We start from the raw sequence: 19,631 nt of genomic DNA on the forward strand, positions 1-19,631 counted from the left end.
TTTATTGTCTCGTGAAATAGGAATGTATCGACCTTGTTTAGTTTGCCATCATAGATACATACAAAAACATCATAGATACATTGATTTATGTCTACCTATCTAATTGAATGGGTATATTATGAGTATATAGGAATGCTTGTTATTATCAAAATAATTTCCCATAATGAATAAGAACCAATCATATTATGGTTTGTTATCAAGTTTAGAGTCTATGGTTAAGGAAAAAAAAAGCATACTCGTGTACTTATATTAATCTATAGTTAAGTTGATAATGCCAAAGCATGAGTAAAGAAAAGTACAGAACAACAACGTCAACAACCATAGTAGTCTACATTTACAATAGAGTATACTAATGAATTGAATAGTATACTTGTAAAGTATACATGCTTCCTCCTATCTATATACTTTATAAAGACAAGAATATATATACATCTTTGATATTACATAATATATGCTCTGGAATCTATACAGTATTTATACCTTAGTAACTACTTTACTTAATGTTCTAAGATATACATCTAGTTCACCATTGAATTCAATAGATTATGTGAATTCTAATGACCCTTCTAAATTTGACAATATCAATGATGAAGGTTTATTAGTATATGATACTTTACCCGTCATTCCAACATCAATTGACTCATCATCATCATCTTCATCGTCGCCGTCGTCGTCAGTATTACTGCCAACATCACCAACATCATTACCTATCTCCTCATCAATACCAAATGAAGAAGAAGAAACACTTCGTTTACAATTAGCATTAGCTTTACAAATTGATTCAGAATTGAATAAAGCAATGAATTTAGAGAATGCTGCTAGTGAATCAATTCAACAAGCTAATTTATTAAATAAAGAAGCTAATGAAGCTAAATATCGTGCACAAATTGCTGAACATATGTTGAACTCATTAAAACAATTATGGAATATCATTAATAACAATAATGATGATGATGATAATACAAGTTATGAGAAGAGAGGATTTATAAAAGTACCCAAAATAAATCAAGACTATTTACTTGATGAAGAAGTTGGCGGTCAACTTATTGATACTGGTCATGATGATGATAATAGAGAGAAACGTAATCAAGAACATCGTGAACGACATCATCATCATCAACGTTATTATAATATGAAGAAAAGGAGGAATCTCTACAGTATATCTGATTACCCTAATCATGAAGACGATGCTGACGATGATGATGATAAGAATATGATACTCAATGATTCTGAACCAACTATTGAAAAATTACATAGAACTAAACAACTCACTTTAGAAAAGATACGTTTATTGATTTTAAGACAATTAATCAAACAACAAAGAAAGGCCGAAGAAGAAGAAGAAGAAGAACAAGAAAAGGATAAAGGAAGAACAGGTGATGAACATCAACGCGACCTTCATCATTATGATCATCCTCATGGTAACAATAATAATGACATTCATTATGATCTACAACTTGATAGAAATGATATCCCTTTACAAATGATGAATCCCTATCCAAATCTTTATGACAGTTTACAAACTTGGAAAGAAAAGGACAATGATGATGACGATGATGATAGTAATGGAATTAATATAGATATGAATGAAAGGAATCGTCATGGAATTATAAAACACCATCCATGGAAGTCATTATCTCATTTAAATTCATTAGATAAAGATGATTCAATAGTATTTAGATGAACAAATTCTTGAAAATAAATAAGAAACAAAGCAATATACTTGGAAAGAAATACAGAAATATATATATTATTACTTAAAATATGTCTATGTTTACTCGTTTTACCTCCATGGTTACTATACTAAGTCAAGTTCTATGTACCTATAAAGAGTGTTGCTCTGGTTGTTAGAAGGTGCATCGACCTCATGACTTCCGAAAGAACTCGGCTTTCATTATGAGACGTCATAATTATTCCTACAACTCCAAGGGCAGAGGTTAAATGGTTTGAATATTTTTTTCTGGTTAGCGTTTTTTTTGAGCGAGTTGGTTTTCTACGGGATGAGGTCGCTAACCCAATGCCTAACCTTCCTCCTTTACACGGGCTTGGGACTGGGAGTAGACCCTGGAGGAGCTACAGGGGGAGTTATAATTACCAAGTAGCTTGACCAAATATATATTTATATTCTTATTATCATTAGTATTGTTTTACATGATAAAGTTATGATACTTATATACGATTGTAAAATGAAACACAAATAAGATTTTCATAGTTGAAATCATGAGTCAATTGAAGTTAGACCACCATGAAAAACCTGGAAGCACTGGATGGCCGTTTCGTCCTATTGTGTGACTCCTCAACAGTGCTCATCCACAATCCCGACTAACAAGATCCGAACCCAGGACCTACCAGTCTCGAGCCAGAGCCCTTAACCAATAGAACACTAAGCCAGCATCCAACGGTGTTAATGTCTAACTTCAACCAATCCATGAAGTTTGAGCAATAAGATTGTTATAGCAGTTATTTATATTCATTATAAGGTCAATTTAAAAAAATTTACTCAATAATATACAAGTTAGATCATGTATAATTCCATTGCAGATGATTAGATGATCAAACTATTTGTTATTGTTATGGTAGTCTAGATTTGTGGTTAAAAACATATTCAAAGATGTATTAATCTATACTTTGTATTTAACTTGATTGAATTGAATCTAATGTTTGAAACTTACTTACTTACTTACGCCTGTTACTCCCAATGGAGCATAAGCCACCGACCACCATTCTCCAACCCACTCTGTCCTACCCCTTCCTTTCTAGTTCTATCCAGTTTTTGTTCATTCTTCTCATGTCTGTCTCCATTTCTCAGCGTAATGTGTTCGTTGGTCTTCCACTTTTCCTTTGACCTTCAGGATTTCATGTGAGGACTTGTCTTGTGACGCGATCGGGTGATTTCCTCAAGGTGTGCCCTATCCACTTCCAGCTCTTCTTCCTGATTTCTTCCTCCACTGGATGGAATCTGGTTTGTTTTCTCCCTCAGTAACTTGTTGCTGATAGTGTCTGACCAACGGATCCGAAGTATCTTGCGTAGACATCTGTTAATAAACACCTGTATCTTCTGGATGATGGCTTTCGTAGTTCTCCACGTCTCCGCCCCTCATGTTTAAATCAGCATCTGATAATGATTTGATTGTTAGATGGTAGGCAACATAACAGAATCCAATTTTAACACACTGATTTGTAATCTATGAACTGAAGAAAGTTCTATTACTGTTAGGTAAAGTTATCGTATATCTCAGTCAGATAGTTAATGTCAGATTGACTTGAAACAACAGGATTTATGTTATATACTCTGAAACATGATGTATTACTATGACACTAATTTTTCTGGTCAGCGTTTTTTTGAGCGGGTTAGTTTTCTACGGGATGGGGTCGCTAACCCTATGCTCAACCCTCCTCCTTTATTCGGGCTTGGGACTGGACGTAGCCTCGGGAGGAGCTACAGGAGGAGTTTGTGACACTAATGAATCAATGAAATTAATACGAATATAATAATGAAATGTAAAATGTACAAAAAGTCGAAGAAGAGTTTATGATACATTTTATAGTGTAATCACACTGCATTTATCATATTTTATGAATATTGAGAGATCTTTCAAGTATTGTTTGTATCACCAGAATCCTCCGTTGAGATACCTTTTCTAACCTAGGCAAATATCGGTACATTAGTCACTATCTTATATTGAGAAACTGGTTTCATTATAATTATTCAAATCGTATTAGTAACCGGATTTTCTACTGAACTTTGAGTGATTACATCTTCAACCGTTCCTTTCATTATTTATCAACATGCTGAAGAAAATCTGTGGGCCATAAGAAATATTTTAAGTATCAGAATGGGTTTCTATGAATATTATAGTAATTTTATTAATTGAGATCATGAGTCAGTCACTAGTGACTGGCTTCAAAAGGTATTTTCTGGAGCTCTATTGAGAAGCAATGACCAGTGAAGTTCAACAAGGTGTGTTGTAAGATAGTAACTCATTGAAGACAATGGTCGATGTGTCGCTCAAGTTCGTGTATTGGTTGAAGTTAGACATTAACACCGTTGGATGCTGGCTTAGTGTTCTATTGGTTAAGGGCTCTGGCTCGAGACTGGTAGGTCCTGGGTTCGGATCTTGTTAGTCGGGATTGTGGATGAGCACTGTTGAGGAGTCACACAATAGGACGAAACGGCCATCCAGTGCTTCCAGGTTTTTCATGGTGGTCTAACTTCAATTGACTCATGATCCCAACTATTAATAGTTTAAGTATTGCTTTTTCTGAATTTGGTGATTTAGGATTTTTCGTTGATGATGTTTATGTATATAATGAAAGGTTTATAATTTGGACCATACTGTTGTACAAATGCAAAATTATATAAATAGAGTAGATGGTTTGTGGCTAGCATAGGAACGGGCGTTTCGTCCTCCTCAGGACTCACCAGTTGTATGTATTTGCATCCCACGGTTTTTGCTCACATCAATGATCAAGTCCCTTATATTTCATGACAGAAAGTAACGCATTATCCATTTAGCTATGAATTCTAGATATCTAGTAACTTGTTGCTGTATCTCCAACATGATTGTTAATAAGTGTTTGAAAATGATCCCATGATTGACATTCTGAGTGGATAAGTCCCAAAAATAAAAATAAACGATCAGTCAGGATTCCAATCCCAGCCATAATCTATTTCTTCTATATATATATATATATATATATATATATATATATATATATCTTCCCACATAGTTTTCTTCTCATTTACAAAGCTAGTCAGTGGTATTATGAACTCTAAGATATCCATGTATCCTGGGTTCTATCATAAATAAGCTAAGAATACTGTACACTATTTAGAAGTTCTACATAGGGACTAAATAATGATGCAGTGGCTCTCCTGATATCACAATTGATAGAGAAACTCTGGAAGAGGTAGAATGTTTCACCTATCTGGATAGCATCATTGATGAATGTGGATGATCTGATGCAGATGTAAAGGGGAGAACGTATGCAAGTCAAAACAACCGTTTGTCAACCATTATCAAAGTCACAATCTTCCATTCGAACGTGAACACAGTCAGTTATATTGTACGGAGCTCAAACTTTGAGAACTACCACAACCATCATCAAAACTGTACAAGTATTTATGAACAGTTGTATACGCAAGATACTTTATGTCCTTCGTTGGACGGAAACCATCAACAACAACCTACTACTATTGTGGGAGATAACAAACCATCAGGTCCCAGATGAGGATGAGGAGGAGGAGGAGGAAATTAGGAAGGGAAACGATGGAGTTGGTGAATAGGATACACATTACGGAAATCACCAAACTGCATTACAAAGCAATCGCTTACTACCTAGAATCGTAAAGAGAAATAAAATAAAAGAAGATCAAAGAACACACTGTCTTATGAATTTGAAGCAGACATTAAAAGGATGAATAGTGACTGAAAACAATTTTAAAAGATTTCTCAAGACAGAGTTAGATTAAAAATGTTGCTGAGCGGACTATACTCCTCCACGAAGGGTGACAAGTGTAAGTAAGTATAAGGATGGATCGTTGGGAAACTCAAGGAAGCCGCAAGAAGCCCAGAAAGAGTCGAAGACATTCCATCCAATCACTGCTAGGGGGACATTCTAGATTGCCGACATGTAGCTTCCCCAGTGGATGAATAAGAGGAATCCCCTGTGTGCCTATTGGTTGTCCGAAATAATGATTTACTTTCAGCCTAAAACTATAAATACATGAAATTTTTGTACTATATTTTGGCACTGTTTTGGGGAATAAACTTCCTACTTACTAGTCTTTTGTCTTCTCTCTTGCGACGTTGCGGGATCGATCGTTGAATTAGTCTCGTAGTACGCGGCATAGCAAGAATCAAAGCTCTAGATATAACAGTAAGTAAGTGAGTCAGCAGGGTCTTCTGACGGTAACAGTTCACAATCTAAACTATCCTCAAGTTATAACACAGTTTAAGTTATCAAACGAATTCTGTTTGTTCTTTGTTTTTTCGTTTATTTAAACTTTATCCATCTAATTATAATATGATGATTTCAAACCGAATAATGAATTTTCTTTACGAGATAACACTTCTGAATGATTCTATTTAAAATGAATTTGCATAAATCACTTAAATAGATGTGATTCTTTAATTAAGTACCATGATTCATTCAGTAAACAATCAACCACACACACACACCCCTCAAGAAGTTCAATGTTCATTTATTTTTGAAAAAAATTGGACATTGAACTCCTTTTCTTTGTGTTTTCTTCCTCTATTTTTTTGGAAAATGTAACGATGCATAATTTAAACATTACGATTCATTCAGTAAATAATCAAGCCCCTCCCTCCAAGGAAGTTCGAACTCAGTATTTTTGGAAAAAAATTGAACATTGAACCCTCCTTTTTCTTTCTTTTTTGTCTTTTTTTGGCAAATATAACGATGCATAATTTAAAAAAAAAATTTTATTTTTTTTACGTTTATAGTTAACAAGATTGTTTTAGTTTAATCGTAGAGATTGAATGAATAAAATGTAATTTTGTTATATTATTATTGTTTGAGTAAAGTGTTAAAATGAATTTAGGTAAAGCTGTCTATTTATTATGCATAATTGTAATGATATTTGTAATGGTATCTACCTCATTCAATGGAAGATGGTAGTGAAATTTCGTGGATTAGTTGAAGGTAGATATTAACATCGTTGGTTGTCAGCTTAATGGTTTAGAGGTTAAGTGTTGGCGAGCGAGACTGAAGGTTATGGGTTCGTAATCCCGTGAATTGGATCGTGGATGCACACTGTTGAGGAGTTCCATACTAGGACGAGATGATCGTCCAGTGTATCTAGGTGTTCAATGGTCATCAAACATCAATCGATTCATAATTTCAGTCAAAAAGAATAAAATGTATTTTTGTTATATTATTGTTGTTTGAATAAAGTATGAAAATGAACTTAGGTAAAAATTCACCTAATATTGTTTGCTTGAATCTTTCCATTGATGGTTAGTCTCTAATTGGCATAGCGCATACTTTGCGTATTGCCTTTATATAGCCTTAATTCATAAGCACTATAAGCAGAGATCTATAGTGCCTAGCAGTAGAATCCAGGATGCGCGTTTCGTCTTATTTGGGACTCGTCAGCTGGATGCACCCGCATCTGAGTGGATAACGTGATGGTGTTTGAAGCGAACAGTACTGGGTTCGAGTCACATAGTGAACATCAACTCTGAGATGCAGGTACATCCAGATGACGAGTCCCAAGTAAGACGAAACGCGCGTCCTGGATTCCACTGCAAACCACTATCCTCCTTTCCTTATTATGTAAAAATGTTTATTTATTATGCATATTTATAATGATATTGGTAATGATGAACTTAATCATGAAATTAATTAAATTAAGATGTGAAAATTACCATTACCACTTTCTTTTTACAACATTAAGGACACTTTAAATTATGTAAATTTGTAGAGATATATTGTATTACTTATTGAGTTTAGTTAGAAAGTAGTTGAAATTTAAGGTGAACTAAAGAGTTTCTCATTCAGTTTTGTTTTTAGAACTACTCCTCAATAAATTCACTTCGTATTACTTGTTTGGATCTTCCCATCGATTTTGTTAGGACTGCATCTGGTCAGTCTCTATTTGGCATATGTGCATACTGTGCGTATTGCCTCGATATACCTTAATCCATCTCTGCTACTCCTCAATAAGCTTACACAATCATCATCAAAACGATATAAGTATTTGTGAACAGTTGTCTACACAAGATACTTAATGTCGGTGGTTGGACGGAAACCGTCAGCAACAGCCTACTACTACTGTGGGAGATAACAAACCAGCAGGTTCTAGATGAGGGGGAGGAGAAGGAGGAAATTAGGAAGAGAGACAATGGAGTTGGTGGATAGGACACACTTGATTTGTGAGTGAACTGTGATACTGCTTTGGTGCCCAGACTGAAGCAGATGTTTTTCTAAGGGAGCCACACCCAGAGCCTTCGACCTAAAGGTCTAACCCACATGAGAGTGGAGCGATATAAGGAGGTAGAGTCTCATGGTAGCCGGTGACCAATAATTGGTTCATACGCTATTTGCTCCTTCAGGATCCTGGAGCCTATGTGTTGCGATGATCCTGAAAATTACTCGCAACAGACATGACAAGCTCAGGAAACATTAAGAAGCATGTTATCCAGTCAGCGTTTGATTAGAAGTTTAGCTAGGTATTTATGCCGAGGTTGAACATTACAGATTTAAATAAACAGCATTAGGTAGAAAGTTAATGGTAACTATATTTTTTATGACGGCAAAATATACTACTTTCTAGTTCTTTTATTTTATTTTATTTGGACACATAAATATTGCTACAAAAGAGCACCAGATAAATATGCGCCACACAAATCTCATTCGATTTGTTAGAGGGCTGTGATACTACTCAGGTGCCCAAACTGAAGCAGCTGGTTTTCTTAAGGGACCACTCCCTGAGCCTTCGTCCTAAAAGTCTGATCCACAAGGCAATGGAGAATCGTGAGGAGATGCAGTCCCATGGTAGCCGGTGACCAACAATTGATTCATACGCCATTTGTTCCTTCAGGGTACTGGAGCCGATGTGCACCATTGGTTTGGAATCAGGGTTTCCCAACTCCCCTAGATGAAATCTCCGTGTCCACCAACCCGGTTAAAGCGCTGGAAATTCGCTTTTCGTCTCCTTTACTTCATAAACAACACTCTATTGCGAGAAGACAGTGAGTAGGACTTCCCTGGGAGTGGTTGTATAAGCGTGGCCATATGAGAGCATTTCGAGAGAGAGAGAGAGAGAGAGAGAGAGCGACTCTTCCACTCTCGGCCGTACCAGGGCATTTGGGGGCCACATATACAAAATATTTAACTGCAAAAAGAATATGTGAAGCGTTCATCCAAATACAGTCAATTTTAGTCTACGGAACCTTTTGAGTTGCTCACCAGACAATGGAAATATGAGCTGACTATCATACTTCATTGTTTTATATGATAACAAGTAAAAATAGGTAGGAATACATTAAGGATAATTTCGTTTAAATGTCTTATGACCTGAACTGTTCAATTTCCATACTTTTAGTACATACACTTATAAGACATGTTACACCTAAAGTCTCATTTTCTCTATAGATAAAAAGTAAACTTTATACCAATTTAAATGCACAAAAATCAATGTCTTCAACAACTTCGAAATCTTCAAATATTTAGTTATATCATTTTGACTACTTATAAGTAGTTAACCAATTTAGAATAAAATATATGTTGAAAGATGGAGACAAAGATTTATACATAAACTAGTTTAACTAAAAGATTTATAAGCACTACTGAGGAGTCCAATAGTAGTATGAAATAGTTGTCCAGTGTTTACAAGCGTTCCATGGTGTTCGAGCTATAATCGACTCATGGATTCAAATATTAAATTAATACAATCTCCACACAACCTCCTGTCTGGTAAAAAAGGTTAAATTAATAAAATATTTCAATGGGAATAAAAAACAATCAATTAGAATAATGTTGATCTTAACAGTAAGCTGACTACTGATTCTATGGATGAACTCAACAAATATCATGTCATTGATTCCTAGGACAAAATACAAAGCAAATTGAAAGATATTGAAGCGTTGAATATGAACAATCGAAAAGATGAAAAAATATCTTTATCGCATATTTTTAACTATCCCTTATAGATCCAATGCTATTTTAGATTGGGACGGCAATATTATGTCAATTAGACTGGTGATCAGACTGTAGATTAATAGATGGAACTAGATTGCCAAGAATAGTTAAATAAGTAATCACTATACAATAAATGTGAATACCTCAGTCTCATAAAACATCAGTAGATCAATTGCGATGAGTCTGGCTACGGTAGTAGGTAATACAGCTTTGAATACCACAAGAAGTTACAGTTTCCGAATAGTTTTGCATGTCCTACTTGATATTGACTACCATCGGTAATCCTAGTTTCATAGGTTCCTGTCAATTGCCTTCACGTACATGACACTATTTATGTTTGAACTGATCCATGTAAAACGTGGGTATATTAAGCTGTATAATAATCGATAGAAAATCTCTTTTCTCTTATTTATTTAATCAATCAGCATATATTACTTAATAAAGAATATAGTTTTCTGTAACTTACTTACCCCTGTTATCCCTTGTGGAGGTGCATTAACCTCCCACCAGTACCCTGCATGGAGAGAAATGAAGAATTTACTATATGGTTCTCAGATTTTCCTAAGAAATTCTGTAATTTTGTATACAAATGCGTTTAGTTATCCCCACTTATGTTCTCGTTCACTACAGTATAAATCCAACAAAAAGAAATAGAGCGAAGCAGTGAAAAATCTGTTGAATAGTTAGTATTAAACTAAACTATCTTTAACTGGATAGTAAATTCATCTTGAATTCAATACAAGAAACCACCTCAATGCAAAATTAATAAATAACATTCTCTGAAGTCTATGATCTTTTAACACATTGTGATTATTTTTAACCTTCAATGTCTTTTAACTAGACTGGAGATGGAGATTAATCAAGGAGGCTTCATATTGAATTGTTCCACACTGATTGTTAGGAATTGAAGATACGACCAGTATTCTAGTTTGACAACTAGCAACCAGTAACACCTTCTATATTCGAAGCGTCCCCCAATTAGATAAAACCAGAAGTCAGATGAGAAGAGGTAGGAAAGATATATTTGATGGGTTATCAATGTATCGAGAAGCGTTTACTTTAATCTGGCTAGTGAACGTAGGAGCCGTGTCCCATGCTGGTTCGTAACGTGATCTGGTACAGATGCATGACCGAAAACCTTCAGTTAAACAAGTCCACTTAAAACAATGTGGTCAGTATCCAATGTTGAACACTTAATGAGCTATTGATTTTGGGGGATTATTTACAGCTACAAAATGTAACAAATTCCAACAGTAAAAAAAATTGAATTAGTTAACCTTTAAGTTCTGAAAAATGAATGATACAAGAAGTTAATGACTTAAATGCGAAAACATCGGACTAGTTTCAAGGCTTTTATTCACACCTTTGAACACCCCTAATAGTACGCAAATATCATCTTATCATATTGATTTGTAATTCTTTCTCTCTGATCTGAACATTTATTGATTAACATTGTCATTCCACAGTAACCTGGTATGAATTTCACCTGATCTGTTGAAATACACGATTCATTGACGCGTAAAAAACCCTAAATGAAAACGCAAGATTTATCTAAAATACAGTACTGTCCCCTATGAGTAATTCGTTTATAAACGTCAATCCGTAAACAGCCCAAGGATTTTAAAGTTGAAGGAAGAAAATTTATTGCAATAGCATACAACAATCTATGTAATATTCAGTAGCTGCTACAAGAAAACAATAGCATCCAACATTTAAAATTAATACACAAAAAGGGAAACTGCTACAATTAAGTGAGTAGTTGATGAACAAACAAGAAATGGAGGGGATTTCTGAAAACTTCGGAAAAATCAGCTGAAATAATAAACGAATTGAACATCTCAATTTCTTGTAAATACTGGGAAATACTAAGCAATAATCAAAGAGAGCTACACAACATATGATAAAAATATTATTGGAAATGCATTAACTACTGAATTTTAGTAAGTAGTTAAACGTATTTCCTAAAAAGGAATCAAATACGAATGTAGTGACAATGAAGTGGAGTGGGCAGAATCAACGTTCGGTCTAAATGATTACAAAAAAATTCCCTAACATTGTTTATGACATACTCTATCATCATTCGATATCAGTTAGGGGACCATATAAAAAGCCACTGAACATAGAATACAATCATTTAGTTCTAGTTTCAGTTTTCTTTTGATATATTTCAGGTATTACGTCCCAATCATTTATTTAAGCACCCTGTGATAAGCTTTATAACGTCATTTAAACGAGTGACCACATTGCAACTTGATCAATAGAATCCAATCAGTACAAAGAATATTTGATATACATGATATCAGTCACTACTTAATGACCAATCAACTGTAAATAATGAGAATACATGAAAGTCTATTATATCTATCTTTTTTAATTCTGAGGTCAAGGTTTACTATAATCATTAGATCTTTATGGTCGTTAACCTTGCTTAAAGTCATTCTATTTTTCATTTATTGATATGACTGATGAAGTTTACGACAGTTTCAATTGTGTTCACTTATATTAACTTTCAATTTATCCATTCAACTATAAAGTCTAAATTCTGTTTTATCAAATTTTTCGTTTATGGTTTTGTATAATTTAATATAATCAGCAATCGAATAAGTTAGATAAATTTGCAACACAAGGTAGATCCTAATAACTGGATTCATGAGCCAATCTAAGCTCTACCACAAGGGAGAGCGTGGAAACAGTAGATGACTGTTTCGTCAAGGCATAGGACTCCTCAGTATTGAGCTCCGGTGGTCCCGCACACAGGATCGGTCTTACGCGCGAAAGCTTAACCCCTGGACCACTGAGGTGGCATCTAACGGTGTTCACGTCTAACTTCAATCAATCCATGATCATAGGTCATTTATATGAAGTAGAAACAGATATGAGCCAAAAATTGTCCCTTTTATTACGAGAAGTGAAGTTTACTTTCATTTCTCACTTTTTATCACCAAGACAGTTCATGGTATATTCCTTAATTGTAAATTCAATTTGAAGACCTTTCAGTTTCACTCTGAGTCATGGATAAACAAAACCACACTGGAAGTTCTACTGTGATCTAAATGCTATGTTCGTTTAGCAAGTCACATATAAATAGGTAAACTAATGAAGATATGACCAGTATTCTAGTTTGACAACTAGCAACCAGTAACACCTTCTATATTCGAAGCGTCCCCCAATTAGATAAAACCAGAAGTCAGATGAGAAGAGGTAGGAAAGATATATTTGATGGGTTATCAATGTATCGAGAAGCGTTTACTTTAATCTGGCTAGTGAACGTAGGAGCCGTGTCCCATGCTGGTTCGTAACGTGATCTGGTACAGATGCATGACCGAAAACCTTCAGTTAAACAAGTCCACTTAAAACAATGTGGTCAGTATCCAATGTTAAACACTTAATGAGCTATTGATTTTGGGGGATTATTTACAGCTACACTAACAAACAAAAAGAATTTATGAATTCCACCCCACTGTCCGGGGAAAAAATACTGGATTCTACCCTGAAGATCATCTTGAATAATCTAATTATGGATAATGATAATGGATTATAACACTCATTAGATTCTTTTACCTACTTATATGTCCCATAAAACATGTGTCATAAATTTTCCCTCGTAATCGTAGCGTCAGCTGTTTGTTTTGTTTTGTTAAATGGACAATAGGTCTGCTCGCGATCACATTCACTGATGCAGAATGAAAAATTTTCGAAGTGTCATTAATTAAGATAATGAATGTGACAATTTTCATATTTATTTAACTAGTAGTAGTAGTAGTAGTAGCAGTACTGTAGTGAACAAGAACACAAGTAGGGATAATTCGAATGTATCTGAATACAAAATTACAGAATCACTTAGGAAAATCTGAGAATCATATAGTGAATACTTGATTTGCAAAATGTCAATCAATTGTCTAAAACTTCATTGTTCTTTTGTTTTCACACCAATTATTCTTTGAATTCACTTAGTATTGTTTTTTTGAATCTTCCCAATGATGTTTAGGACTGCAACTGGTCAGTCTTTTATTGGTATATGTGCATACTCTGCGTATTGCCCCGATATTGCCCTAATTCACATGCGTTGTAAGCAAAGATGGATAGTAGCTAGCAGTGGAATCCAGGACCAGTTGCAGTCCTAAGCATCAATCGGGAGATTCAAACAAATAATACTAAGTGAATTCAAAGTTCACCCCATTACACAAGCAAGTGGCTATCAGGACTCAGTAGCTGAGTGGATAAGGTATTTGGTTCGAGTCCCTGAGTGAATATCAACTCTGAGATGCAGGTACATCTAGATGACGAGTCTCAAATAGGACGAAACGCGCGTTTTGGGTTCCACTGCTAGCCCCCATCCATCTTTCCTTACAATCATTCTTTGTTCTCATTCTTATTTCTTTGATCTTCTTAACCTTCTGCCATTAGGCATTTCACTTTCGATTGATGATACATACTACTTATATATGTTGACATAAGTAGCACACACCACATTACAATTATCCATAAATTATTCACTATTTCCTGAGGAAATAGTGAAGTTCATTTGCAAACTATCAATCGATTGACTCAATCTTGACAGTTCCTTCTGTAAACATCAGTTCATCGTCTCCGATTATTATTGTTCATGCATTTTCATACCGATTGCGCTTCGTTCCCTTTCTTTCCTTATCGATCTTCTACGGAAATACATTCAATGCCCGACCATCGTAATATACTACTTATGTGGATATAAGTAACCTACACCACAAACTTACTTTCTATTTAGATTCATTAATCAGGTAAATGTTGGAAATCGTGGTTTTCTGTTTTAAAATATAAGACAGAAAATCGAAGAATCATTTAACTTATGATTAGATTATTTAGATAAACAGTCGTATCACTTTTGATCGAGTTTTGTAGAAGTCTTCTACCTAAAGTGTGTGTTGATGATGTCGTTTAGAATAACGATGAAAACTTCATGACCAAACCATCCATCTCAAAGAATAAATTTTCTTCACCATCTCATTCTCTATAACTATTGTAATGTACATCTGATTCCTTTAATTTAAAAGAAAACTGATCTGTAGAGAAATGAGCCATATACATAATGGTGAAGTTTAGTAGGCCCTTCTGGAGAAGAGTGCTACATCGAAGCACGGCACAATTACCGGGGTGGGATAGTTGTTTCTGCACTGCTTACACAGAACCCTTTTTTTCTTTTTGTTTTTGCTTTTATTTGGGCAGACTCGTTTTTATTTTACCACTCTTTTGAACCCTCAATAGTTATGCAGTGACTATTTGTAGCATTCGTAATCGTTTTTTTGGGGGGTATTGGTAAAGTGGTTGATTAGGCCGATCTCCACCAACCACGATTAACCACTCACATTAGTTCATAGAAACAGTTCCATTAATCCAGGAGGCACTACGAGGATGTGTGAGTCGGATTTTGCACCCCATAGAGAAATGAATGATTGTAAATTATATTAGTCACTGATTGATATTAATTTGAGTATATTTGAAAACTAGAAAGCTCTGGACTGCTATGTTGTTTTAGTATGTGATTTATCAATAGTGCAAATTTGTGATTCCTTCAAGTATCAGAATTGGAATCTTCAATTCATATAGTGAACATCTAAACAATACAACCACTGGCTCGGTGTCCTAAAGACCTAGTGATAAGTCTGGCTGGCAAAGTTTAGATATGTTGATAACCAAACAAATATCATAAATGGCATAGGATAATCATCGTGTCATATCATAAATTGTTTGAATTGAGAATAATATTGTCCCAAGCTGACCTAGTAGTTATAATCCCCTAACCGTTCACTATCAGACATAGGGTAACTAGGTAAGATATCTGGAATAGTAGTGATATACACTTCTGAGGAGTGCCATTACTAGGGCGAAACAGCTGTCCAATGATGTTCATTTCTTAAACAAACACTTAGTCTTAATATGGAAATACTCGTCTATGATTATAAGCAATCCTAAGAAAGATGGAATTCAGAACCTTCTGTGAGCACAATATCTTTAGATTGAGGTGTGTCCTACGGACGTCGATAGATATAAGTAGTATATATCATCAATCCAAAGTGAAATACCTGATGGCATGACGTTAATAAGATCAAAGAAAAGAGAAAGAGAACAGAGAAATCAACTCTGATACAATCGGTTGATATTTTGAAAATGATGTATTCACCATATGGTTCTCACATTTTACTAAGAAATTTTGAAATTGTGTTTTCCAATACACTTGATTGTCCCCATGTGTATTCTGGTTCACTACTAGACCATTATGTTAGCACTGAATAGTTAACATCTCTAACTCAAATCAATTAATAATGAAACAGATATTCTTTGATCTACCTTATCTATTTCTTCATTTCAATCCTTTTGTGAATATATTCAGTCATAATTCTGATGGACCAACCAACACCAAGATCATAATTTTCAATACAAATGTCAAGACAGTTCTACTATATGGGGCGAAGACGTGGAGAACTACGAAAGCCATCATCTAGAAGATACAGGTGTTTATTAACAGTTTTCTAAGCAAGATACTTCAGATCCGTTGGCCAGACACTATCAGCAACAAGTTACTGTGAGAGAGAACAAACCAGATTCCAGCGGAGGAAGAAATCAGGAAGTAGATAGGACACATTGAGGAAATCACCCAACTGCGTCACAAAACAAGTCCTCACATGAAATCCTGAAGGTCAAAGGAGAAGAGGAAGACCAAAGAACACATTACGTCGAAAAATGGAGACAGAAATGAAAAGAATGGACAAAACTGGATAGAACTAGAAAGTAAAGCCCAGGACAGAGTGGGTTTGGGGAATGCTGGTCGGCGGCCTATGCTCCATTAGGGGTTACAGGCGTAAGTAAGTAATTAAGTAATTCTGATGGAGTTTTGTTCTCTGAGTTGGATGATTTGATCTTGGAGCTTTCTTCTGTCCTTCTGAAAGACATCATCATCACAAACTTTGGGTAGAAGCTATAAATCTTCTCCATCAATCGTAATTCATTTGCTAACTTGTTTTTCTTTTCTTTATTTAGGCAAATTGTAAGCTTAATTAATTTCATAAGTGAATATATTATACTGTAACGAAAAAAAAAACCGATTATCTTTCACAATTGTACCATATAATCAAAGTAAGGGTATTACGTTGGAGAGTGGTGGGGTGGGGGCAGTTGGAAAACATTATTATTATTACTGTCATTGTATTAATATCCATTAAATTACAAATTGAATATTGAAATGGTAGAGAAGATTTGTAGCTTAGGTGGATAATTTTGATGGAGTTTTATTCTCTGGGCCCAAAGAACAAAACTCCAATAAATTGAATATACTCTGAAATAAACAAACCGATAGGCTGCTTTATTCATTTCAGCTGATGATTACATGATTGATTCAAGATATAAACAGATCAAGGTAACAAATTACCTAAATACTTTAATAGTAATGATAATAATGATCAAAGAAACACTTTAAAACAATGAGAAGGGGATTAGATGTTTCTTTTGGAGGAATTGCCCAGTGTATAAAGTAATCATCTTTCTTATATTCTTTTCTACTTATATTAGTAAGTAAGTAGTAAGTAGAATTCTATTTCAATTATTATCATAAAAATGAGTTATTGTAAAATGAACTTATACTAAAGAAGAAATGATAGATAGATGGTTAGAATTTTATTGGTATTCAGGCTTCAGTAATAAGGATACTAGGTTGATGAACCTGTGTTAATCCTGATAGATTTCCTTACAGTGAAGGTCCAGCTTCTTCTTGAAAATGTTCACTGATGGTGCTGATACCACTTGTTTTGGTAATGCGTTCCAGTAATTGACCACTCGATGAGAAAAATGGGACCCCACCTTTAGTTTATTAGATCGCGGTTTCAGAACCTTCTTGCTATGACCTCGGAGATTATTAGTGCTGGAGGGAGCAAAAAAATAAGACATATTAACACACAAATCATAATTAAAGATACGAAATGCCGGTATAAGGTCAGCTCGTGTCCTACGATAAGATAAGGGGAAAAGGTTTAGACGTTTCAAACGCTCATCGTAAGGGAGTTTAGAAAGACCCTTCACTAATTTTGTCCCCACACGCTGGACACGCTCAAGTGATTCGGTATCCTTTATCAGACATGGGCTAGCTGTTATTCACGATTAAACTAGTAATATATGTAAAAACAATATAAAAAGTTAAGACATATTCATAGTTGAAAGCATGAGTCAATGGAAGCTAGACCACCAATGAAAACCTAGAAGCACTAGACGGTCGTTTCGTCCTATTATGGGACTCCTCGGGGGTGTGCATTCATGATCTCGCCTCGCGAGACTCGAACCCAGGACCTACCAGTCTCGCGCCAGAGCACTTAACCGATAGATCACCGAACCGGTATTCCATGGTGTCAATGTCTAACTTCAACCAATCCACGAAGTTGAACAACCGTTCATCAATTGTCTTCAGTGAGTCCCTATGTCACAACAGACGTGGTTGAACTCCACTGATCACTGCTTCTCACTAGAACTCCAGGATATATAATCATCAGTCATACTGTAGTGAATGAGAATACAAATAAGGACAATCGAATATATATGAGCACACACAAATTACAGGATTTCTCAGTAAAATCTGAGAACCATATAGTAAATACTTCATTTGCAAAATGTTCATTTATTGTCTCAGACTTGACTGTCCCTTCATTTCCACACTAATCATCCTCTGTTTTCATTCTCTTCTCTTTGATTTTCTTAATCTTCTATCATTAGGCATTTCACATTCGATTGATGATATATACTACTTATATCAGTAGCACACACCCGTGATAATTGAAGTGAACGATAACAATTTAGTTGCAAAACCTGTCGTGTATTGGAGATCATTAACTGAGTTTTACTCATTTTATTCTTATCAGAATTTACTTATTATGTAACCACTTCTTTCTGGCTGTATGAAAGCTTGTCACAATCAATAGTGTGGAATTATTTTTACATAAGATGTATATTTACAATATTTAATCTATTAAATTTATTTACACCCTTAGTATATGATCCTAATGTATCTTCAATATAACTTCCAAATAAACTCTTTCATATAAGTAATTTAAACCCAATTTGAAATTATGAGTTTTAAATAACATAGGTTGTAAACAGACATTCACCAATGTCTTCAATGAGTTGATATCTCCCATCAGACATGGTTGGACTCCACTAGTCACGGCTTCTCACTGAAACTCCAGGAAATACATCATGGAGCCAGTCACTAGTGAGCATATGATTAGTATCAGAAGGGGGTTTAACGCGCGAGCGCTTAACCTCTAGACCACTTAACCGGCATCCAACAGTGTTGATGTCTAACTGATAGGTCCTGGGTTCGAATCTCGGGAGGCGGGATCGTGAATGCCCACTGCTAAAGAGTCTCACAATAGGACAAAACGGTCGTCCAGTTCTTCCAGGTTTTCTATGGTTGTCTAGCTTCAATTGACTCATGATTTCAACTATGAAAATACTGAAATCTTCACAAAACCCCCTCCTGAAAAAAAAACAGATTCGTAATCCATTAAAATTTTAGTTTTAAAAAAACAAAAAAAGTTTTTTTTTTCCCTCCATTTTATTTTCTCACTTGTTTACAATAAAGAATATTGAATTAAAACAAAGTGATCTGTTTAAAGGTGAAAATTTCCACTTAATAAAGTTATTATTCGACGTTTTTTTCTTTTCTTTCTCTCTTTTCTTTTTTCTTCCTTTTTTTCTTTTCTCTTCTTTTTTCTTTCTTTTTTCTCTTTAATACAAAGTTATAATATAAAGAAAGAAAGAAGGAAAGAAAAGAAAAGTCGTTTTATTCGATGGTTTCTTTTGATTGTTTAATATGAAGATATGCGAATTATCTATCTATCTATACATCTATATATGAACATTCACACCGACACTTACACATGGACATCCATCATAAGTAAATTGTTCATACTTGATGAATATACAGTTCCTCTTCAAGC

The 19,631-nt window shown here is 34.8% G+C and overlaps 1 protein-coding gene across 1 annotated transcript; it reads left to right on the forward strand.

Moving 5' to 3' along the window:
- Window positions 1-451: 451 nt before the first annotated feature.
- Smp_068500 (hypothetical protein) lies at window positions 452-1,761 on the forward strand (the record flags this gene model as incomplete). Its single annotated transcript, XM_018790284.1, has 1 exon — window positions 452-1,761. The coding sequence occupies one exon, from the start codon at window positions 452-454 to the stop codon at window positions 1,682-1,684; it is 1,233 nt and encodes a 410-aa protein (XP_018655643.1). The 3' UTR covers window positions 1,685-1,761.
- Between the last annotated feature and the right edge of the window lie 17,870 nt (window positions 1,762-19,631).

Source organism: Schistosoma mansoni, chromosome W (assembly GCF_000237925.1).
Source record: "Schistosoma mansoni strain Puerto Rico chromosome W, complete genome".
NCBI lineage: Eukaryota > Metazoa > Platyhelminthes > Trematoda > Strigeidida > Schistosomatidae > Schistosoma > Schistosoma mansoni.